The sequence below is a fragment of the Tauraco erythrolophus genome, chromosome 6 (assembly GCF_009769465.1).
Source record: "Tauraco erythrolophus isolate bTauEry1 chromosome 6, bTauEry1.pri, whole genome shotgun sequence".
Lineage (NCBI taxonomy): Eukaryota > Metazoa > Chordata > Aves > Musophagiformes > Musophagidae > Tauraco > Tauraco erythrolophus.
In genome coordinates this window covers 45,244,149-45,269,428 of record NC_141470.1, presented here as the reverse complement: position 1 = coordinate 45,269,428, position 25,280 = coordinate 45,244,149, and the positions used below count along the sequence as shown (strand labels likewise).

Below are 25,280 nucleotides of genomic sequence, written 5' to 3'. Positions count from 1 at the left end.
ACAGATTCCATTACTTTTTAAAAAAAACATCTATCAGGTTTCTTTACAGATGTCTATCCCAATGAGGAGACTATTGGCAGGTGGGGCATGGCTACATGAAACAAGAGTAGATCCATTGAATAATAAGTAGCAATAATAATAATAATTAGGGCAGCTACTTCTGCATGATTCTTCCCTTAACACATTTGTCTTGCCTGTTGATCTGGTGTGAAAAGGTATTTACGTATCTTTGCACCGCAGTCTTGTACCGGGTTTTTCATCGGTAACCATACTAAAGTATATCACTGGTGTAAAGCCTTGCAAAATCTGTTTCTAATTGTTTCATAGGCAACTTTGGTTGGAATTCTTTGGTAAATCTTTGGTAAGTCATCTTCATTTCTCAGTGATTTAAACCTACCTTGCCTGTCCTTTCTCTCTTTGAGAAACTCAGAATGAAGATTAGTCACCTTTCCAGACAAAGTAATGATATGACACCACAGTGCTTTATCTTACAAATTGTGTGGCAAGGATGGGAGGAATATTGCCATAGTGTGATACTTTAGTAGTACTGAAGGTGGAATCGGTTTGGAAGGATTGCTGCATATTGCCTGAAAAGGGAGCTTCCATGTTTAAAATGTACTGTGATTTAAAAAATGAAAATAACTTTTCTGTATTAACTGTCAACTCTATTTGTTCTTAGATTGGAGTAACACTGAGGAAAATGTATTAACCCTGATGGTATTTTTAGGGTGTTTGTGTGTGGTGCATGACGAAGAGGAGGTATCCTTCTGGGCATGGTTCCAGTGTCCATGACAGTATATAGCGCAGATCTCCATCTGTTAAGAGTTTCCTTAAGCGGTGTAACCTAGGCAGGGGTGAGCTGGCTGGAACAAAGGGCTGGAGTTCGAGTTCACACCCGCACCCTTGCTGTATCACACTGACACTACATGATGGAGGTGGAGGAAAGCATCTGTGACACTGTCGCTGTAGCTAGGGACAGTACCTGTAACTGTGAGAAAATTCTGCTTTTTTGAGGAGTCATTTTCTTGCTCCCAAGTACATAAAACACTGTCTGATACCTTTTCTGTAACAGAATCCAGTTTCAGTGATGCACAGAGGTATTTTGTCTGTCTTTAGGCAGGCAGTTGCCATTCATGTGAGTTTCCTCATAGATTTGTGTAATAATACCTTTCACTCCCGTGGTATGTCTAGGTACCACAACTGTCTGCTGGATGGAAATTCAAGTGCCAGCATGCGTACACATTCATGGTGCCTTTCACTACCTACGTAGCGCCACGAATTCTGCACGCTTTGATCGCTGTGCCTGTAAGACTGTTGCTCTCTACTGGTGCAACTATCAACAATGTAACTGTTTCAAAATCGTGACTCTTTTATGATTTCCTGCTGGACATACTGTAAAGGGAGTAGAAAACTACCCCAAAGATCAAGATGCTGAAAGATGGAAGCAAATTAATTATTATGTGCATGTTAGTACATTTTTAATGATACCATATTCTTTTTAATGATACCGTATTCTTTTTAATGATATCATATTCTTTTCAATGACACCCTATTCTTTTTAATACTAAAAGTGCTGCCTTAAGATTTTTTTGAGAAATGAGAAAAATATGTAGGTTTTTAGTTTGTTAGAAACACTATTAAACCACTACTGGCCTAGTTTTACTTTAGACTTCAGAAGATCGATGTTTATGAATTCGAATCATTGCAGACAAAATTTTGCACCTGCAGTTATGGTTGCCTGCAGTTCAGTTCAGTTTAAGTATCTGCATCACTGATTACGTCTGTAAATTAAAAACATCTAAGTAACCTAAATTGCAAGCAAAAATAATTGCAGGTGCAAAACTCATACAAACACAAAATGATCTCTGAAAGTTGGTCTTCTAAAGCTCATTGTAAGTTATTCACTGTATCATGAACCTAGAGTCCTCATGGGAGAGTCACTAATCTGTATAATGACACTGAAAGTCTCTTGAATCTCATATTTAGCTAGCAGATGGGAAAGAATACATGTAGTCATATAACTCCCTAGGGATTACGCATGTGGATATTGAAGAGTATAACTTATTCTGATGAAGGCTAACATTAACTTGCAATCAAAAATTTCCTTCCTGAGCCACATTTTTTTCTGATGAAATTAAAACAACTAAATGTTGTATTTTTATGAAGTCACAACCAATCTGAGTAGGACACACTCCCAGGGCAAGCACAGAAATTTTGCTAATCTCATGATTTTTCATTTAATGAATCACATCAGTTTAACACAGAGAAATGCTGACAACCTTTTCCGGAAACCACATCTAGTTATCCTCTCTATGAATTTTTTTTTAATGTTGGAAAAAGATTTCTAAGCACATAGCTACAAAAGTCTATTTTTTCTCTAGTATCAAAACTAAAAATGAATCATTTTCTTGCATTCTTTATCTTCAATAGACATAGGTGTGGAGCTACTTTAAAACAGTGACTGCTTCCTGTCATACCAGTTACGGCAGTACTGTTAGCAAAAGAGGGGAAAAAAAAAACCCTTAAATTCTCCTCTAGTGTTTGAACAACTAAAACTCCTACTGAACAAATGAAGCATTCTGCCAGTTCTGACAATTCAAAATGCAACGAAGAATTTTTCTGTTTCAGAAGCTCTAGGCAAAGCTGTTTTGGCATGTCTGTAGCTTGTTCCTATTGCAAACAAAGGGGCAGCTAGAGGGAATGTCTTTGGGGGAAGAAAATGCTGTCAGTTGTAAGAAATGAGACATGTAGACCCATTCTACAGCCCAGCTAGTGATTACATGCAGGCAATGTTGTAAGAGCCTAGACCAGCTGCCAGTGATAATAATGCTGCCATTTGCACTGATTTCAACAGGAATTACATCAAAAGGACCAGCTTAAAGCTTCTCAGGAGCATGGGTCAAAATTGATATTGCATTCATTTGCCATGGGGGCCAGATTACAAGGAAAGTGTTAAGAAGGAAGAGGCAAAAGTGGCCAGGAGCCTTGCAGAGCGAGCCTTGCTTCTCCTTCCTGCCGCAGAGCTGGCAGCAGTGGGAGCGAGCAGGGCGTGCTGCAGCTGGCTGGGTCCTGCCTCTGCGCCCACCAGCAGTCACCCTCCTCCCAGGTGGCCCCATTCCTCCCTCGGCAGCCACCATCAGCCCAGCTTCACAGGTCTCTGGCACTGGCGTGGTAAGTGGTGGAGGTGTGGGCGTATCTACCTTTTTAAAAATCCAATTTAATTTAATACACATGAATCTATTTTTCAAGCAGTACATGGCAGCATTGTACCCCTTAACTCATTAATTTATAATCAACCTTGGGAAAATAAACCAAAACTCAATATTCTTTTTTTACACATGGAGAACTGTTGAGGCTATGTTTTGTGTTACAATGCAAGGTTCCAACTTCATCTTCCTAAAACTTTTTAGGTGCCTAAGTATAGAAAAACACAGAAAGCATATGAGAAATACATAGTATAAGAGAGAGAGAGACCCACATTTGAATGGAGATAAATTTTAACAATGATTCTTTTTTTTTTTCTCTCACTTTTTGCTGCACAAGAGACACAAGAAAGGAGGGAGAAGGTTTCATCTTTCCCTCTCTTGAGGGACTTATATTTAGGTGTGTCCTGTAACTTATATAAATTCAGAGTGCAGACTGCAAAGCCAAAAATTAGCAAGGATTTTGACCAAGAGATTGAGAGGTGATTAAAAGTCATGGAAGAAAGACTCATTTCTCAGTAAGAATAACAAAGTCACATGGATGATGGATCGTAATAACTTCATAATCTGACCCACATGCAGTAAATATGGTGATGACTGTCATTTTGAATAAGTGAGGTAGATTGATGTTGATTATTAATCCATTTCTTGACCAGTCTGGTTGTTTCTGAGCCAGACCCTCCACTGTTTAGTACTTTTCTGAAGTATCTTCAGAGTACCTTTCACTGACAGACCCTTCCTTTTTAACCAGTCACTTTTCATACTCTGTGTTGCGTTAACTTATTTGAGAGATTTCTTTCATGAGTTAGTCTGCTTCTAGTATTCTCAAAGCTTCACACTTGGTCTTCTTTTAGCATATAATGTAACATCAGTGTTGCTACAAACACGTGTTCGCATATAATTCTGTATTACATTTACTTGCTATGAAAAAAAAATTGTTTTTTCCTTAATTCCCATGTGTTTCAACTGATGGTAATTTACATGAATGTACACTCAGTGAAAAAAGTGAAACATGCTAAGAAAATAAGTACCTAGTATTTAATGCTGGTGTCTAAAATGGTAGGTATCTGTATAGTAGACACAGAATAGAAAAGGAAATATATTTGCATGGTAGAAATCCAGAAGCTAGCTTGGCTAAGTGTGTCATTGATAGCTTTATATGAGGTTCCTGTAGGGACATATGTTTAACATTTGCAGTAGGATAATATACATAACATACTTCACAAGAAAAAAAGCTTTTTGGAGAGCAGCAGTGTCCAAGCCTGGTTTTCTATGAATGTGCCGAACCTTTAATATCTTTTCAACTCTGTACCTGTTGCCCCTGAATGACATCGGCCTTCCCTATAGCATACCTCTTCAGCTGGGCAAATGGTTGTAGACACTGTGATTGATAGTGAACTACATGTGTGAACAGGCTAGTGGCTTGCTGTTCTCAGAATAAGTGGCTAAATTCTAAGTCCCTTTTTTTTAAGCAGTGTGTAGTAATTTGTGCCTGCCCTTCATGAAGCGTTCCCTATTTTTCCTGAAACTTCTGGGAATTTAAAATCTTTTAAATCTCCAGGTAGGGGAACATAAATATTGCTTCACACTAATAGCTATATTAAAGTAATATTGCCCTGTTTTCGATTGTTTTACTTTCTGGTAGTAATAAATTCACAACATGCTACATACGATGAAATAAAGATATCTTTTTCCTGATATAAAAGAAACTCTAAGCAAATTTTATCACATTTAGACATACTTTCTTCCTCTTTTTGAACATCCACCCTTCTACCAAGCATGTCTTTAAAATTCCTTCCCTTTGTTGAAATAACAAATTTCGTAAAATCAGAAAGTCGTGCATTCGTTTAATGTAACTGACATGGTCATGAAATCCAGGTCTTTTATTTATACTTGGGATAATGTAAAGGTAATGAAAGCAGAATTGAACCTAAGAGGGCTTTTGTTTCAATTATAAAACAATGTGGGTAAGATACTTGGATTTGACAGCAATAGAAGAAAGGGAATATTGTGTTCATGCCTTCAATCAGCTTTATTAGATCCTTAAAGGGAAAATTATGTGAAAGACAGAGGAAGAAAACAACAAACTAAGCAAGATCCCAATTTCAGTATAATTTGGAGAAAATAACTGATTTAGGCTGGTCGTCTTGCCAGGGTGAATGACTCAAGCCTTCCAAACAAGAAATGGAAACCAGAAGGACAGCGAAAGCCTGAAAGAACAAATTGAGAAGATATGATTGACTGTAATGTTTCAAAATCAACTGCTGCAAAGATGAGTTTGGTCTGTTGCCCAGAATACAATTGAATGGTGATGTTCATTTAGACCCTTCTGAATTCTGAAACAAAATAAGATGTAACTGTGTTTCTGTTAGAGATTTACTTGTTCTTTCCAGTGTCTTTAGCTAGGGATATGATGTCACATCCTCTCTTTTCTATCACATGCTGCAGTGATTGTTGCTGCTGTTCCATAATGTTTCTGAACATCAGTTTTCTGAAGGAAGGCCTGAATCCAGGTGGTAATATCTTTCAAGTGTGAAATGTCATCACCATTCATTAGTTGACTTTGAAAAATTTTATAGGCCATGTGCAGACAGGCTAACTCAGTGTTATTGAGCAAGGAAAAGAGAAGTGTAAGATCATTGTGTGTGTATGTACTTTCTGACTGACAAAGCCATTCAAGTTTTTGTTACTATCATGCTATTTTTTTTAAATTAAGTAAATAGCTCATTCTGCAACGATTTCAAATAATTGTACCTTTAATGGGTATGATCTGTAAAGCATTATTTGGAAAAGTTGGGGGCAGCTGCTTGTCCTCCACCTCAGGCACCGAAGGTTCTAAACAAGACTATGCTTTATGCAAAAAATTAGACAGTTGACAATAGGCAGTGATGAGATGGGATTGTCTTCTACTTCCTCCTTTCCTTTATTCCTTTCATCTCACTGGCTGTGCTTGCTAACCTTTTTCCTGTTTCTATTTGAAATGAGGAAGAAAAAAAAAAAAAACAACCTAAACCGCAGTTTGTAATTAAATGCTGAACTAGTTCCTACCATGTTTACTGAATTACATATTGCATATATGGATGTGTATCCTCAAAGTTTTCATGTGTTTTTCGATTTCTAAACTTAATATGTTCCATAGGAATAGACCTTAACTCCTTCCTGTCTGTTTTTCATGATGAGATTTACCCCAACAGAGGAAAGGAAGAATAAAGCAGTGAAACTCAGTTACAGATCCCTTAAAATTTGAGAGATTTGTAGAGCCATGAATATAGTTACTGAGCTCTGCGGATTCTCCTGGTTTGCTGTAGAGACTCCTCCAGCAGAAAATCTTCAGTGTTGACCTTAGAGCTGCAAGAAGCAGAGAGCTTGACATGACATGTACAATGAGATTATCTTTGAACAGGTATCTTTGCCGCAGGGTGGCTGTCCTGGTAAAGAGGGCTTTAAACCAGGAACCACAAAGGAGGGAGAGAATTTCCACAGCTTTGAGGGAGCAATGGACAGGGCTGACAAGCAAAGCACCTGGGGTAGTGTGAACAACAAGGAGCACAAAATAAACTAAACAGGGCTTGAGTGGCATCACGTCAAGCATGGGTAAGGATTAAAGAGCTGACCAGTACTGGTGATTTTGTAGTGCGTGTCGACTATGGGTTGCCTGACCAGAAACATCAAGTAGATGCAGCGCTCTACAGACAGCTAGAAGCAGCCTTGCATTTGTAGACCCTGATTTTCATGGAGACTTCAACCATCTTAATACCTCCTGGAGGGACAACATAGAAGGGCGTAAAAATCCAGGAGGTTACTGAAGTGCATTAGTGATAACTTCTTGACACAAGTGAAAGAGGAACCAAGGAGGAGAGGTGCTCTGCTGGACCTCATACTCGCAAATGAGGAAGACCTCCTTGAGGATGTGAAGGTCAAAGGGAGCCTTGATTGTTGTGACTATGAGATGATGAAGTTCAGGATCCCGAGAGGAGGGAGCAGGGCAAAAAGCAAGATCACAACCCTGGACTTCAGGAGAACATAATGTGGCCACTTCAGGGATCTACATGGAAAAGTCCCATAGTATAAAGCTTTGGAGGGAAGAGGGGTCCAGGAAAGCTGGATGATATTCAAAGATCACCTCCACTCAAGAGAAGTCCATCCCAACACACAGGAAGTCAGGGGAAAATGCCAAGAGGCCTGTGTGATTGATCAAGGAGCTCCTCACAGAACTCAAACATAAAACGAGAGTATACAGAAGGCGGAAGCAGGGACAGGTAATGTGGGAGGAGCATACGGACAGTCTGAGCATGCAGAGACATGGTTAGGAAAGCCAAAGCCCACCTGGAGTTGAACTTGATGAGGGATGACAAGGGCAACAAGAAAGGCTTCTATAAATATCTAAATGGTGAAAGTAAGACTAGGAAAAACGTGGGACTGCTGCTGAATGGGGCAAAAGCCCTGGGGACACAGAACATGGAAAAGGCTGAAATACTGAATGCCTTCTTCACCTCAGTTTTCAGTAGCAAGACCAGCCTTCAGAAATCCAAAGCTTTGGAGAGAGGAGGAAGGTCTAGCATAAGGAAGACTTATGGTGGAAGAGGATCAGGTCAGAGAATACTTAAGCAAACTTGATATACATAAGTTCATGAGCCCTGATGGGATGCACCCACAAGTGCTGAGGGAGCTAGCTGATATCATTGCAAGGTCACTCTCAATTATCTTTAAAATATCATGGCAACAGAGAGGTGCCTGGGGACTGGAGGAAAGCAAATGTCGCTCCTATCTTGAAAAAGGGCAAGAAGGAGGATCCAGAGAACTGCAAGTTGGTCAGCCTCGCCTTGATCCCTGGGAAGGTGATGAAGCAACTAATCCTGGAAACCGTTTCCAGGCACATGAAGGACAAGGCAATAACTGGGAGCAGCCAGCATGGATTCACAAAGAAGAAGTCATGCTTGACCAACCTGATAACCTTCTACAATGAAACAACTGCCTTAGTATATGAGGGGAGAGCAGTGGACATAATTGCCTACTTAGACTTAAAGAAGGCTTTCAACACTATCTCCCATAAAATCCTCATAAAGAAGCTAATGAAGGGAGGTGCAGAAAGTGAAGTGGACTGAAAAGTGGCTGAATGGCCAGGCCCAGAGGGTGGTATCAGTGGTATGAAGTCTAAATGGAGGCCAGGAACTAGCGGTGTACCCCGGTGGTCAATACTGAATCTAACTCTGTTCAACATCTTCATTAATTCTTAGTTATGGGACAGAGTGTACCCTCAGCAAGTTTGCTGATGATACAAAACTGAGAGCAGTGGCTGATATACCAGAAGGTTGTACTCCATTCAGATGCACTTTGACATGCTGGAGAAATTGTCTGACAGGAACCTCGTGAAGTTCAACTATGGGAAGTGTGAAGTCCTGCACCTGAGGAGGAACAACCCCATGCACCAGTATTATGCTGAAGTCCAACCAGCTGGAAAGCAGATTTGCAGAAAAGGACCTGGGGGTCCTCATGGACACCAAGTTGAACATGAGCCAGCAATGTGCCCTACAACCAAAAGGGCTACTGATATCCTGGGCTACCTTAGGAGGAGTGTTGCCAGCAGGTCGAGGAAGGGAATCCTTCCCATCTACTGAGTACTGGTGAGGCCACTCCTAGAATGCTGGGTCCAGTTCTGTCCTTCCCAGTACAAGAGAGACATGGACATATGGCCAAGAGTCCAGCAAAGGGACACTAAGATGATTAAGGGACTGGAGCACCTTTCATACGAGAAAAGGCTGAAAGAGCTGGGACTATTCTGCCTGGAGGAGAGAAGGCTCAGGGAGAGTCTCATCAATTTGCACAAATACCTGAAGGAAGGGTGCAAAGAGGATGTAGCCAGGCTTTTTTCAGTGGTGCCCAGTGATAAGACCAGAGGCAATGGACACAAGCTGAAACACAAGGGGGTCCATCTGAACATCAGGAAACACTTTTTTATTGCAAGGGTGACCAAGCACTGCCACAGGTTGCCCAGAGAGGTTGTGGAGTCTCCCTCCTTGGAGATATTCAAAAGCTGTCTGGATGTGGCCATGGGCAACCAGCTCTAGGTAGGCCTGCTTGAGCAGGAGTTTGGACCAGATGATCTCCAGAGGTCCCTTCCATCCTCAACCCTTCTGTGATTCAGGAGCAATGAATAATTGCTTTTTGTGTTTTCAGTTCACTTTTCTCTAGAATTTTCAAACAATCCACCTCCTGGTCTGCTGATCATCAGAATCGCTGATGTTTCACCACCAAGCTGTGATAGAATGGTTGATTACTCTTTAGAAGTGATTACCTGCCTTGAAAGATTGCTGAGATGGCAGATCTTTTGCTCAAATTCCTGGTATATCCTTCCCCTCCACATTCTCTCTGAAAAGTTTTCCCTGGCATCATCAGAGGCCATGGGAATGTTACAAGGTTTTATATATTCAGTAGCTGCATACATTTAAGTACACAAGAAGGCAACCTGGAAAAGCAACTTGTACTGCTGTGTAAGGCTGGGTAATGCTGCTGTGTGTTTTCAGAACTGAGTTGTTGCTTTACAGTGCCTGTTTCTCTGCTTATACGTCTCTTGCTAATCTGGAAAAAAAAATCTGGACCAAGTTTGGATCTTACTTTTTTGTAGTCATAGCTACATCTGTGAGTAGAGCAGTCGAGCACTTTTCATTTGCCAATTCCAATCATGCTGGAATACTAGAAATTCCAAACGAGATGCCTGTTGTAGATATACTTACAGTGTTTTAGATTGAGCTGAAAGGAAGAAAGTGTTTATAGGGATCTGTGTTCTTATAGCTGATCCTACTTGGACCTGAGTTTTGGTTTGAACTCACATTAAGCTGTATGAATCACATGCTTAAAGTTACTCAACATTTCAATAGCTTGCTGAACCAGCAAGAATACACTCTGAATGTGTATGAGCAGTTAAAGACTAAGATTGAATCCAGTATGTCTATATCATTATATCCATATCTGTAGATATCTATAGTTATATCCATATCTATGTGAATAGATATAGATACATATATAGCTACAGATATAGATATAGATGTAGATATAGATATAGATATATGTATGTATGTATACGTATTTATGTTTGGAAAGTGAGATTTCAGGGAAGTTCAGACATCTGATGATTCAATTGAATTCCTGAAATCTCCTGCCCAAGGACTTTCAGTGTTTTGTCAAGATATCATCATTGTATAAAATGCTTAAAGAATCCTTTTATCATGGACTGGAATTAATAACTTGCTTGCTTCAGAGGAAGTATAAGTGATATTCCCACTCTGGAGCATTTTATAAAGACCAAATTGGTTTAGTTATACTGGAGCAGCTTAAGAGAACTCTAGAGAATTATTAGAAGAAGGGTAGAAAAAGTGGTATAGCATTTGTGGCATTTTATATTCACATGGGGAATATGAATTGAATTGCTTTCCTTTCACATGCACAGGATAACTATAAAAGAATCCGTTAATATGACGACTCTTCCACACCCTGCAAAAATATTTCAAGTAATAGGCTGGTTTAGAAAGGTGAATCACCACCTTTCAATATCACCACCTTTCAACATTTTAAAAAGACACAAATGCTTTAAGAAGTGATTTCTTCTGTAGACAGAACCCTCTTACAGTCCTGAAAGAAGTGCATGAACTCTTAAGACTGATAAGTTGTAAGATATACCTTTGTTGACTGGCAGGATAGCTTCTTGCTGATTGCGTTACATGCCTTTCTGAACTCTCCCTGTGCACTATCTAGGTTAATGTGGAGACCTAGCAGACAAGAACTATGTCTACTTTTATCTCACCTGGGGATTTTGGCAACAACCTGTCATTTAAAACATTCCCAAGGCCTAGTATTATGCATCTACATTGGCCTTGTAAGCAGAGCTCAGGCTGCCTGCAAACGCCATGTGTGCTTGTAACAGGCTACATATATATATATATATATATATAAAATTTAGATGATGCAAAGCAAAGCATTGCAACAAGTGGATCTTTTTCTTGCTGGCTTCAGGCCGGCTCCAAAAGTCAGAGGCAGCAGCTATTGTAAACTCCTTAAGTGTTTATGGAGCCAGACAAGAGAGGGACAAAGACCTGAAGGAGTACAGTAGCAAGATATTGCTCAAATGTTTTTTCCAAGGTTAAATACATACATTCCATTATGGCTCTGTGAATAGCTAACTTGTGCTAAAACTAAGTTGTGGAAAAAAAATATATTTCTTCTATTTTGAGGCATATTTAAAATTAAATTTTAAAAGATGCTTTTACCTAGCGTCTGAAGATAAGCATGCAGGTTTTTTGTACGCAACTTGCTGAAGTCACAGTTTTTTTCCAAATCTGTATTTTGTGACCAGTTTTTAATATTACCATTGCTATATGAAAAAAATTAAAACTATGAAATAATACTTCCTCTTCATTGTCAAAACTGTTCCTCTCCCTTTAAATTCAATTTCTTGTCTACTCGGAAAAATGGATTGAATTTTTACCTTTTTTTGATGATTTTTTGATATCATTTCACCATCACATAATAGAATTGGTAGCACGTTAGTTACTTAGCAAGTAAGCAAAGAGTATCGTTATTTGTCTGTATGCTTGGAAATGCTGAAAGGTTAGTTGTTTTACTCAAAAGTGAAAACAGAATTGGCAGTATAGTAATGATATGTTGTTTATTCATAAAAAAATAATTTATTTTTTTCTTCAATAGATTGCTTGGTTTCTACAAAGGAATATTTCCTCCCATCTTGGCTGAGACACCCAAAAGGGCGGTGAAGGTAAAAACCCCATACTTCCTCCTTTAAAAGGATGAGCAGGGACAGTGACAACTGTAAAACATTTTATTTCTCCCCCACCAATTAACATTAGAATCTTAAACTTATTTGGCATATTAATCCTCTGTTTTTTAATAGGAAGAAACTTTCCTGTTAATAGCACAATAAAAACTGTGCTTGGTTAAGAAGTGTAGGTAAGGGTCTTAAATGCAAGGCTAATTTTGATCTGTATATATGTTACTGAAAAAAACAAATTACAATTAGTTTATATAATCATAATTAATAAAATACTTTAAGTGATATTTTAGCCTCATAATTGCCTCTGGTTTAAAAATTCTGTTGTGCTGAAAATGCTTAGGAACTTGCAAAACAGCTAATAGCTTCATAAATTAACATAAGAAGCCATTAAAGAAGCCACTCCTAGTAAGTACTTACTCGGTAACTTGAAGTAGTATATCTGTAGGTTTGAAGTGCTGCCGAGTTTTCTTGTACTCCAAAGAGCACTCTACTACATACTCTCACTTTTTTACAGATTGAACGTAGTAATGGGTACAACTCTTCATCATGCAAAGAACATTGTACTACAGCTCTCTTACAGTTGAAATAGATGCTACCCTCTCAAAGTGTATTTGCTGTCAAACGTTGATCTGATTTTCTTGTATTATCCTTTATAGTGATTTGTAGAACATTACTTTAGCAACATTCCTAAGCAAAACACATCAATACATCAGGGGTTTTTTCAGTTGTCATGCAATCTTTTAATTAAAACGTAGTAATTAAGCACCTCATCTTAAAATTCTAAATCTATCAAAGCATCCATTGTGTTACGAGCAAATGTTTCTTTATCTTTTACTTCAGAACTTTGAAGTTTCCTGTAGTTGCACCAAATGTGTCTAAAAGCAGTTATTATACAGAATGTCTTGATTTTCCTTTCTTTTTTTGTTTCTTTCTAAAAAGGCTGCATATGATTCTGGTCCTTAGTCTGCAATTAATCATTCACATTCCAAGTCCTTTACAGAGGAATAATATTTGTATAAAGTGACAGGATGTGACCTTGTAACAGAATCCTAAAGGAGTTCTGGTAATGTCGTCTTCTTGTTTGCATTGGCATTTTAGATGCAAACGACATATGTCACCTATCTCAAAATTATTTAATGCATCTAAGAAAGCTAAAGTTCTATTCAATAGCAAAGTCTCAGTGAAGAATATATGGACGACATTTTCAAGAGTCCTAATAACTCACTTTCTTTGGACTGTGGTGTTTGTCTCTCCATTTCATTTCATTTGAAATAGGTCAAAGTTAATCTGGTAATGCTTTTTAGATTCCAACATATATTCCATTAAAATACAAACCTAGGTTTGATTTCTTTCCTACCAACCTGAGTCATTCAAAAATCTTGAGTCACTTTCTCTTACTCAAATTTATTAAATTGGCTTAAGCCTCATGATATGCAATATAATTATAGAATCATGGATTTAAGTTGGGAGGGATCTCTGGTGGTTATCTGGTGAGCCTCCTACTCAAAGCAGGGCTGACTTCATGGTTAGATCAGATTTCTCGGATGCCTTGTCTAGTTGAGTTCTGAAAATCTTCAAGGATGGAGACTGTAGCCTCTCTGTGCTCCTGCTCCAGTGCTTAATTGCTTTCACTGCGAAGAATTTTGCTTATATTGAATCCAAATTCTCTTGTTGCAACTTTTGTCTACTGCTTCTTGTGCTTCTGCTGTGGACCTCTGAGAAAGTCTGTCTTTGTCGTCTGTATAACCTTTAGATGATGGAAGACAGGAATTAGCTCCCCGTAGCCTTCTCATCTCCAGGCTAAACAGACTCTGTTCTCTCAGCCTCTTGTCGTACATCATAAGCTCACAGCTCCTTAAATATCTCACTGGGGCTCCTTTAGTGGGATGATTTCTACCTGATTCTTGGGCATTTACGTGAGGGCTCAGTAGTGTTTCTGCAACCATGAGTATCAGGTTTAAATGCTAAATATGTTTTTTTAACTAAATCATTGAATTATTTACACTATTCCTTTAAACTTTATGTTGTTCCTAGGACACCAGAAGGACTTTAAGTTACCTTGAGTCATCAGCTATATTCTACATTAGAAGAATTCAGTGACAGAATAGGACAGGACAGTAATATCCTTGTAAGAACCTGGATACTGATGCAATTCAATGTCAGATGTTATACACCAGCATATGCCTGTGAGTCTGACCGCGATGCTGGGGAACGTTATGGTGCAGACCATCTTCAGTGCCATCACATAGCACATACAGGACAACCAGGTGATCAGGCCCAGTCAGCTTGGGTTTATGAAAAGCAGGTCCTGCTTGACTAACCTGATCTCCTTCTATGACAAGGTGACCCACTTAGTGGATGAAGAAAAGGCTGTGGATGTTGTCTATCTAGATATTAGTAAAGACTTTGACACCATTTCCCACAGCATTCTCCTGGAGAAACTGGCTGCTCATGGCTTGGACGGGCGTGCGCTTTGCTGGGTGAAAAACTGACTGGATGGCCGAGACGAAAGAGTTGTGGCAAAAGGAGTTAAATCCAGTTGGCAGCCAGTCACAAGTAGTATTGCCCAAGGCTCAGTATTGAGACCAGTGCTGTTTAATATCTTTATCAATGATCTGGACAAGGAGATCGAGTGCACCCTCAGTAAGTTTGCAGATGACATCAAGTTGGATGGGAGTGTTGATCTGCGGGAGGGTAAGAAGGCTCTACAGAGGGATCTGAACAGGCTAGATCGATGGGCTGAGGCCAACTGTATGAAGTTCAACAAGGTTAAGGGTTGGATCCTGCACTTGGGTCACAACAACCCCATGCAACACTACAGGCTTGGACAAGAGTGGCTGGAAAGCTGCCTGGCGGAAAAGGACCTGGGGATATTGGTCAACAGCTGGCTGAATATGAGCTGGCAGTGTGCCCAGGTGGTGAAGGCAGCTGATAGCACCCTGGCTTGTATCAGAAATACTGTGACCAGCAGGACTAGGGAAGTGATTGTCCCTCTGTACTTGGCACTGGTGAGGCTGCACCTCAAATACTGTGTTCTGTTTTGGACCCCTCATTATAAGAAAGACATTGAGGTGCTGGAGCGCATCCAGAGAAGGGCAACGAAGCTGATGAAAGGTCTAGAGCACAAGTCTTATGAGGCATGGCTGAGGGAACTGGGATTGTTTAGTCTGGAAAAAAGGAGGCTGAGGGGAGACCCTATCGCTTTCTACAACTCCCTGAAAGTAGGTTGTAGCAAGGTGAGTGTCAGTCTCTTCTCCCAAGTAGCAAGCAATAGGACAAGAGGAAATGGCCTCCAGTGTGCCAGGGAAGGTTTAGATGGGATATTAGGAAAAATTAGGAAAAATTTCTTCACCAAAAGAGTTTTCAAGCATTGGATCAGGTTGCCCAGGGAAGTGGTTGAGTCACCATCCCCAGAGATATTTAAAAGATGTGTATGTGTAGTGCCATGGTCATGGTTTAGTGGTGGACTTGACAGTGCTAGGTTAACAGATCAACTTGGTGACCCTAAAGGTCTTTTCCAACCTAAATGATTCTATGATTCTGTGATTCTATAATTCTAATTTCTAACATCCAAAGTGGAGTTTATGCCCATGTTTTATCATAGAATCATAGAATGATTTGTGTTGGAAGGGACTTTAAAGATCATCTAGTTCCAAGGCCCTGCCATGGGCAGCGATACCTTCCATGAGATCAGGTTGCTCAAAGCCTCATTCAGCCTGGTCTTGAACACCTCCAGGAATGAGGCATACACAACTTCTCTGGGCAACGTGTTCCAGTGCCTCACCACCTTCATGGTGAAGAACCTGAAGAGAATCCAGCTTGGCTCAAATTTCCACTAACTTTATTTGGATATGAGCCCAACGGAAAAGTCACTGCTTCCTTTGGCTCACTCTCCACTTTCTGTTCTTCTAATAATTTTCTTCATTTTAACAGGCCTCAGGATGTCCCTTGTCCACTGCCAAACTGACTAGTGAGATAAATCTAGAAGACTATCTCCATACTTGTGGTTTTGAGACTTGAGAAAGCACAAAAGGTAGAGAGGAAGTTTTCTAGGTTCCAGCAGCCTTGATTTGTGTTTGTAATGAACTTTTTTTAAAACTCCTAGTTGTACTTTTATATCTGGAATGGACAAGGGAGATTTTGTACTAAGAAGAAATTTACTCATGCTACTGGAATATTGTATTTGTATGGTGTGGATATTTGCAAATAAAAATAAAGCTACTAAAATGAAGTTATTTAGCCCCAGTTATTTGGCTAAGTGTTGAAGATACAGCTTCACTTAGTCAACTGCATTCTCATGCCTGTCTTGCTATTTCTTTTTTTCTCTCTTTTTATATCCCTTCTAAAAAGAAAGCTGGTATTTCTGGAAGACGAAAAGTCAAAATGTTTTAGCTTTATGTTAGATTGAACTTGGAGGAAAGAAACGATGATGCCAATACAATGGTTAACAGATGAACTTTTGGGGCAAATTTATATTGTGCATGTGTTCCCAGACATCTTGTTTCAAGTGTATATTTTTACCTTAGAGTTATTGAGACATCTGGTAGGTACTTTGGCTATCTTCTGTGTAACTCGAATTAAAGTGTATCTTTGCCAGATGGACAATATTGGTTATTATATATACAAGAACATGTTTTAAATACATTTATTCTGAGATTTTTTGCACAAAGCTACTAACTTAATACAACTGTAGAGAAAAAGACAAATTATACTGTGTTTTTAAAATCATTTTGGGTGGACATACATGATATAAGTCCATATGATATAGCTAGATACTTTTTGGCAAAATTGTATGTATACTAGCCATTGTAGTACACCCAGCAACATTTATATTGAGTTTTATTGCTATTGATTTATTTTCTTTAGAAAATGACATAAAGCATAGTTACTATTAAGTAGTTATTTTATTTGTAACTCTAGGAAATTATTGATTTTTAAGGTAACATTTTTAAGACCAAAAAATTGCTAGATAATGTATTTCTGCCTATAATACAACCATTTTGCGGATCTGTAACACTATGGAAAACATTAAGGAATACCAGAAATTCCATTAAAGGTTAGGAGGGTAACAATGAGTAGAAAGATACTGGAGAGAGAATAAAGCAAACTTTAACACAGTAAGAAATTAATTTAGTTCAGTGAAGTAACTCACCCACCCACAATTGATACTTTCTCAGAGACTTCCCTTTACCTATAAAATATCTTCAGTTATTCAAAAAGATAGACCTACAGTCTAAGTAACACTTCTATATTTTCTGATTATTGGCAAGGCCAGTGCAACAATTTTAAACATATTTGCTGGATGTTTGCAAGATTAACGTTCTTTCTGTACACTATTTGGAAGGCAGTTAAAATTTGGGCCCCAATTCTAGGACCTTTTCTGCAAAATGAGATAATAATCCCTACTGAGAATTAAAAAAAAAAAAAAAGTATCTACTGGCCAGAGTATCAGACCTTCAGTTTTCAGAATTTAACATCTTAACTTTGCATTATGTATATATATTCCCTCCTGCTTTAAAGGTGGTGGCATTGTTAGCACATTAACATCCAGTTCTCTGATGGTTTTGATGTGATTCTAGTGGCGTTTCATTTGAAACAGGTCTTGATTGAAAAATGTTGCTGACTTTGCCATAGGACAGATTTCTAAACAAGTTAAAATGGCAATGTGGTGCTTGTTACTTGTGTTCCTGTACACGTGGTTTATGGAAAAGCTGTTTTGTTCTGATAGGTCTGTTGTAACTGAGCCCTGAGGGACTGAGCTTGTCTTCTTTGGCTGAGGGCCAGCACAGGTCACCCAGTCTTTCTGTTTTGTCTGAAAAACTCTATTCCCTTATGTTTCTTATGATTCCCACTTCTCTGTTGACCTCATTTCCCATTGCCTTCCTCTCATGGCGAAACAGTTTGCTTGTCACATTGTGGGCAGGTGCTATGTGAGGGATCACGGCCTCACGTGGAGGAGCAGAATGCACAGACATTCAGAGGATCCCACCTTCATTTGAACCAGCTTGCTCTGAACTAATCAAGTGTTACAGGTCAACTTTGGAAAGTAGCCAGGAAAGTCAGAGGTTCTAGTTATTTACTTCTGCTATAGAGGGATGTGACAGCTCTTGCTCTAGCAGATACCCACCTGTGCTGATGCAGTCTTGGTGAAGCTGGGACAGGTTTTTATTGTTCAGTCCCATAATACCAGACATGCCATGTAAAAGCCGCTTTCCGCTTACACGCAAAGTCGTGAATACTTGGACAGATTACAGGACTCACAAATAGTGAGCTGTCGTTACGGACCTTGGATTGTTCCATGAGTGAAAATTGCATGGAACAACACCTCCACTATCTTTGATTTTACCTGAAGTTCAGAAATCTACTCTTTATAACCAGCAAGATTTTCTGCTATCCTCATTCCTCATGCTGGAAGACGGTTTTCACTGCCCTCGGAACTGTCTTATGTGGCATCAACGTGAAGTGCTTTTTCAGTGGCTTCAGAAACATATATTTGCAAACATATATTCAGAAACATAAATATTTGCAAAATATGAATTTGAAACAACATGAGGTTTGGGGAGATTTGCTGTACAGGGAAGCACTGGACTAGAAAGGCTCTCCTAGGTCAGCATGTCTAATCCCCTGCTGTTCTATAATCTGCTTCATAAACTTCTCAAACTCTCCCTTACAAGTCATTAAGATTTTCCTCCCATTCTTTTCATTGGAAGACTGTTTCAGGACCTCACTCCCTTGGTTGGGAAAAAGCTTCGTCAGATTTCAAGCCACATTCTATTTATGAGTAATTTTTACTTTTATACTTAATTACTTTTTTACATATCTTTCCCTTCCTTGTTTTTCATTCTTTTGCAACATCTCTTTTGCTAGGCTAATCAAGGCAAGGATTTATTCTTCAGTCTTCATTCTTAAAAAAATCTTTACATTCTCCTTACGGTCCTAGTAACCTTGTTTTGAACATGCTGTAGTCTGAGTTCATCTTTTTTGAACAAAGGTGGCCAGAATTGTGTCCTGTATTTCAGAGGACATTTTAGCAATAATTTGTAAAATGTCACAAATACTCTTTCTTTACAGTATACCTTGACTGATGTATCTTAGACTTTGTGTCCACAGACAAGGAAATAGTCAGTGAAAGTCCGTCTGCATATGTTAATGGGAATCTTCTTACTGACTTCAATGCAGTCAGGTTTATTCCCAACACTGTTCTTGGAAGTACACAGCTGTTAATTTATTCTAGTTTGATTTTTAGAAGATTTCACAAAAAGCATTCTGAAAATTAATGATTTGACTGGCAAGAAGTGTTAGCTTGCAAAGTGAACCATTTACAGATGATTGCCTTCTCCATGTTGGTGCAGGTGAAACTGAGCTTCTCATTTCTTTCTTGAAGTTCAAACACAAAAGAGTACATCTTTCAAAACCCATTCTCTAAGGAATCACAGATGCTCAGAACTTCTGAGCACCACTGACTGAAAGCAGACAATTGGGTGAAAGATTTATGTGTGAAGAGCAAAAGCTAAAAGAAATTTATCTGTTGACAGTAGAAGTTTATAAAAATCTACAGACTTTCCCTCTTCAAAATCTGCAATTACATCTTTCTGATGAGAAGTAGACTAAGATCTGAGAAATATGAAAGTGATTGCAGTATAATTTATTAAAGATATGAAAGTGCTTTCTTGGGAGAAATGATGATATCTGCTGCTACATTTATACCAGCATATGAAAGTTACATGCTAGAGGAAAAGTGTATAAATTAAAAGCACAAACTATGTGTTGTAAGTGAACTCTTACATAAAAAATTACTTTAATTGCACTTATGCTGCTATTATGCATGATAGACTAATACAATCAGTTCTGAAGCGTAATTGTCTACTTTGCACATCTAACACTGCTACAGAGAGTGTGAAACAAAATTGGCTTGTGTTTATTTTGCGGAACTGCACACAACTACTCAGGATACGAGGCAGTGAAGCTCCATTGTAGTTTGGTTTTACTCATTTGCATAAGTAACTCATAATTTTTTTCTACGCAATATCAGTCTAACTTTTATTTACAGTTTTTCACCTTTGAACAATACAAGAAGCTACTAGGATATGCATCATTACCACCAGGACTGGTATGTATGGATACAGAACCTCATGTTCTAATTTAATATGTGTATACTGAACAGTGTTGTCCGTTTCCTCCCATAGAAGGAGCCCAAAATTAAAGAAGCAGTTCAACCAATGGGTTTTCAGAACAGGCTTGTCCTGTGAAAACACTGATAACAGAATTTTTCAAAATGATAGTTATGTTAATTTTTATATCAAACGTCTTCAAAATAATTCCTTACAATTTCATAATATTTGTTAACATGAATAGTGACAGTCACCATGGAAGAGTCTCTGTGCAGCTTGTCATTCTTCGTTCTTGCAAAATAATAAAAAAATGTTGAACTTTATCAATTTTTATTTATTCAGATGATACCGACTAGACACCTCAACTAAGTATCAAAGTGCTAGTCTGCAAGCACAGTGCAAGTTTAACAAAAATATAGACCACAGTGTTATTCTAAAAACTTTATAACAGAAACATGAACTATTGACAGGAAACTGCTACTTCCTTTGAAGTCAATGGCAAAACTGTCTTATGCATCCGTGGAGTTAGGATTTTGTCTTAGGAACATAGAATTGTAGAATCATAGAATGGTTTGGGTTGGAAGAGACCTCAAAGATCATCTAGTTCCAACCCCCCTGCCGTGGGCAGGGAAACCCTCCACTACATCAGGTTGCTCAAAGCCTCATCCAACCTGGCCTTGATCACTTCCAAGGATGGGGCATCCACAACTTCTCTGGGTAACCTGTTCCAGTGCCTCACCACCCTCAGAGTGAAGAATTTTCTCCTTATATCCAATCTAAATCTCCCCTCTTTCAGTTTAAAGCCATTACCCCTTGTCCTATCACTACACACCCTTGTAAAAAGTCCCTCTCCAGCTTACTTGTAGGCCCCTTTAGGTACTGGAAGGCTACTAGAAGGTCTCCCCAGAGCCCTCACTTCTCCAGGCTGAACAACCCCAACTCTCTCAGCCTGTCTTCATCAGAGAGCTGCTCCAGCCCTTGGATCATCTTCATGGCCCTCCTCTGGACTTGCTTCAACAGCTCCATGTCCTTATGTTAGACATGGAGGTCCATGAGCTGGATGTAGTACTGCAGGTAGGGTCTCATGAGAGCAGCGTAGAGGGGCACAATCACCTCCCTCAACCTGCTGGCCACATTTCTTTTGATGCAGCCCAGGATACAGTTGGCTTTCTGGGCTGCAAGTGCACATTGTCAGCTCATGTTGAGCTTCTCATCGACCAGCACTCCCAAGTCCTTTTCCTCCAGGCTGCTCTCAATCCATTCTCCACCCAGCCTGTACTTGTGCTTGGGATTGCCCGACCCATGTGTAGGACCTTGCACAATAAAATACAGGACATACATGCACACAAAAATGTTTTATTGCTAAAATGTAGCTTACATGTGTTGTCTACATTCTCATATAGGGCTTAATTCTGCTATCACACTGTTTGGAATAAAAAAACTTTTAATAAGATTTACTGCTTTCTGTGTTGTAAGAATGTAAGTAATAGTAAATATATGTTTTCACAATAATGACATCACAACTGTAGGAAACAATTGATATCTTTATGGTTATGCTATAAAAGTTTTGGTAATAAATCTTTCCCAATACTGATCACGATAATATTTTCAGAAAAATCTTGAAAAAGGGTGCACATGACTTCTATGGGAGTTGCTGGCCAGTTTTCCCCAAAATCATAAGGTTTCATTAAAGGTCATTTTTAACTAGCAAGTTGTTTCTTTCTTGAAAATTTTCAGTAAGTTCTCATTCAATATTTCTACTTTAATTTGTTGCTTCCATCCAGTTTACTTATTTTGGCATTTGTTAAACATTTTTTTTCTCTGTAGAGCCTCCAGCTTTTTTCTTGTGATTGTCAATGTATCAGAGCATTAACCAAGAATGTGGATTACCTAGAAGAGGGTAAATACCCTCTTTTTTTGTTAAATAACAAATAATAAAATCCTGAAAACCTATATTATAGCTTTCTTGATCAAATGAGTTTTGAATTGGAATTTGTTTTATAGTTTGGGCTCTCAGGAGAGAAGTTTGTGATGACTGAAGAAAATATGTAAAATTTTGCCTCGTAAGAACAAATAGCTCTCTGTCGCTCACCAGCCTGGGCTGCGGCACCAAGGACACTGTTGCATCCTCCACAGCCAGAAGGAAATGGCCTGCCTCTTGTAGGCAGGATAGGTACCTTGAGTTGAGTAGTAATTAGTTCATTATCTCAACTCAGTCCAGCTGGGTAAGAATGATTGGTGCCATAATTCCCCCTTTTTGTTTTACCATTTTTTGTTTTCACAAAGGCTTTATGGGTGAGCAGAGACCCGGTCCATTCATCCAACTCCAGCATGCTTCCCTCCCACGAATACCACATCAGGGCTTGCAGCTTTACCTTCTTCTCCAAAGGACTCTCGCTCAAGCTCCCGGCTCCAGCTCTGGCTCCAGCTCTTTTGGCTCGGGCTCTCGGCTCAGCAAGGGAGTCAGGGCTTCCCAGGGTCTCACGGATGTATCACCAGTTGTCACTCACCAGCCTGGGCTGTGGCACCAAGGAAGCTGTTGCATCCTCCGCGGCCAGGAGGAAATGGCCTGCCTCTTGTAGGCAGGATAGGTACCTTGAGTTGAGTAGTAATTAGTCATTATCTCAACTCAGTCCAGCTGGGTAAGAATGATTGGTGCCATAATTCCCCCTTTTTGTTTTACCATTTTTTGTTTTCACAAAGGCTTTATAGGTGAGCAGAGACCCGATCCATTCATCCAACTCCAGCATGCTTCCCTCCCACAAATACCACATCAGGGCTTGCAGCTTTACCTTCTTCTCCAAAGGACTCTCGCTCGAGCTCCCAGCTCCAGCTCTTTTGGCTCGGGCTCTCGGCTCAGCGAGGGAGTCAGGGCTTCCCAGGGTCTCACCGATGTATCACGTCAGGGTCACCAGTTGTCGCTCACCAGCCTGGGCTGCAACACCAAGGACACTGTTGCATCCTCCACAGCCAGGAGGAAATGGCCTGCCTCTTGTAGGCAGGATAGGTACCTTGAGTTGATTAGTAATTAGTTAATTAGTTCATTATCTCAACTCAATCCAGCTGGGTAAGAATGATTGGTGCCATAGCTCTCCACATCGTGTGAACCAAAATGCCATTTTAAAAAAAGGATGCATTTGCTTTATCATGATTTCAGTTCTCTTTCAAACAGTATTACTGCCATTTACGTTTGCCTCCATTGCAGCAACTGAACGGCCATGGAAGCATATTAAGGAGTTTAAAGCAAGTTTCCTCTTCCTCTTAATTATTCCACTGACTCTGTAGTTGTTTAGAGTATCTCCTCTTTTATCTTGAGGTTTTTTCAGCAGGCTCTTCTCTTCCTTAGATCCAAATAGAGAGGCTGATATTTGTTCTCTAGCAAGTGGAAAGAGCAGAGTTTAAGGTTCCATAGTACATCATCACTTTTTTTGGAAGAAAATGTGTTGAAAACTTGTGAACATGCAATAGCTGACCAAAACCTGCTCTGATCCATATAGCAGATGCAGCAATCTTCAGACAAGTCTGATACTTTTAGTGCAATTCTGTTACCGTAGAGGCATTTTTACCCCTAAGATATCCATGGCAGTGAGGCAAGAAGATGACAGGGAATCTAAGCTAAGCAGAAAGCTTCTAGGTGCCTCAACAGACCTCATATCAAGACATTTATTACATAAAAGAGAAATGCATACATTAGCAACGTCTTCCTGCTGGCTTCAGTCTCATGGTTGATGGTGATAGGGATACGTTATGTTCCCATCTCGTATTGGAAAATGGATTTGTTGGTAACACAGTGTTCTCCAAAGGCAGTAAGGCTGGAACTTGCCACTACCCTCCTAACTTACCATTCTTTCTCTTTCTGGAACTCTCAAGAGTCCCTGCTCAAATCCCTCTGTATTGCGTAAGTTGTTTTTCTCACTATTGTTTTCTCTAACCATTGCTTTCCTTGAATTTCAGCAAATGTACTCAGTATTTTGCTCCTGGGACTCTTTTCAGCCCCTAGAAAGATCGGAGATGTTAAAAGGAGGCAGCAAATTTGTAAAATGATCACAAAAATTAACCTATCTGAATTTTCTCAATTGACCTAAGTATTTCAATATTATTTTTCTGTTACAAAAGAATTAAGCTATTTTTAAATGCTGTGTCATGATGGAAAGCGAAGCAGTGCATATCTCCATTTCTATGGCTGTAATGTACATCAGCTTCTAAGTTAATAGGGTTAATTTAGTCTTGCAGAGGATGCTGGTATTTCCATGTGTGCCACTCATTCCTCTATAAACCCTTTCAGGATTGAGATTTTCTTAGGAAGACTCTTCTACTTGTGCAGTTTGCTTAAGTACTGCACTATTGGAATTTCTTACATTTATTTTATTTTTTTTAAGTTTATATGTTAGAGTTATATGCTTAAGGCTCAATGCAGAGTTTTTGTTTCTTCCAGTGCTGCATAACTGCATTTATATTTGTGTTTTTATTCAGACTCCACCCAAAGATAACATGAGGGCATTGTTTTTCCATGTTTTCATAATAAATTGGTACCACAATTTTTCTTCCAACTGAAAAGAGAATTAATTGACAGTGCTATGACATTTTATTTTATATTTTTTGGAATGTGATTTATGACTATTGTCTTATTGTCTTCATGAACTGTCAGCATCTAATCAAGGGCCAAAGTTGTTTAGTAATAGAATACTGTTGCATTACTGTAATCTTACGGTTTGCATTGTATCATTCAGTTTCGTAATCTGATGTATGAGAAATTTTACTCCTTAATTTTTAACTTTAATTTTAACTTTCCTAGGCATTTGCCATTGCTGGCCTGGGATCTGGGTTGACGGAGGCAGTTGTTGTTAACCCTTTTGAAGTAGTGAAGGTTACTTTACAGACAAATCGGAATGCCTTCACAGAGGTATGAGAATTGCTCCATTCTTCTTTTTCTGCTTCATTAGGCATAATGCACTTCAAAGTTCATATTTAAAGCAGAATGTCTATAATATATTGGGTTGATGCAAATGTTTTTCCCACAAGCTTAATCAAAATTTAAAAAGAGAAGAGACTCAATAGATGATGCCTTCAAATACGATGCATACAGTATTGTCAGCAGTGTCAGCATCATAGAATCATAGAATCATAGAATCATAGAATGATTTGGATTGGAAGGAACCTTAAAGATCATCTAATTCCAACCCC

At 39.1% G+C, this 25,280-nt stretch overlaps 1 protein-coding gene across 1 annotated transcript in view; it reads left to right on the top strand.

Moving 5' to 3' along the window:
* Window positions 1-25,280, top strand: part of SLC25A21 (solute carrier family 25 member 21) — a 270,380-nt gene that overhangs the window by 226,392 nt on the left and 18,708 nt on the right. The window contains exons 4-6 of the mRNA XM_086613701.1: window positions 11,904-11,970; window positions 20,036-20,095; window positions 24,892-24,999. Of these exons, the coding sequence (XP_086469827.1) occupies window positions 11,904-11,970; window positions 20,036-20,095; window positions 24,892-24,999 (235 nt within the window). The remainder of the gene's footprint in view (window positions 1-11,903; window positions 11,971-20,035; window positions 20,096-24,891; window positions 25,000-25,280) is intronic.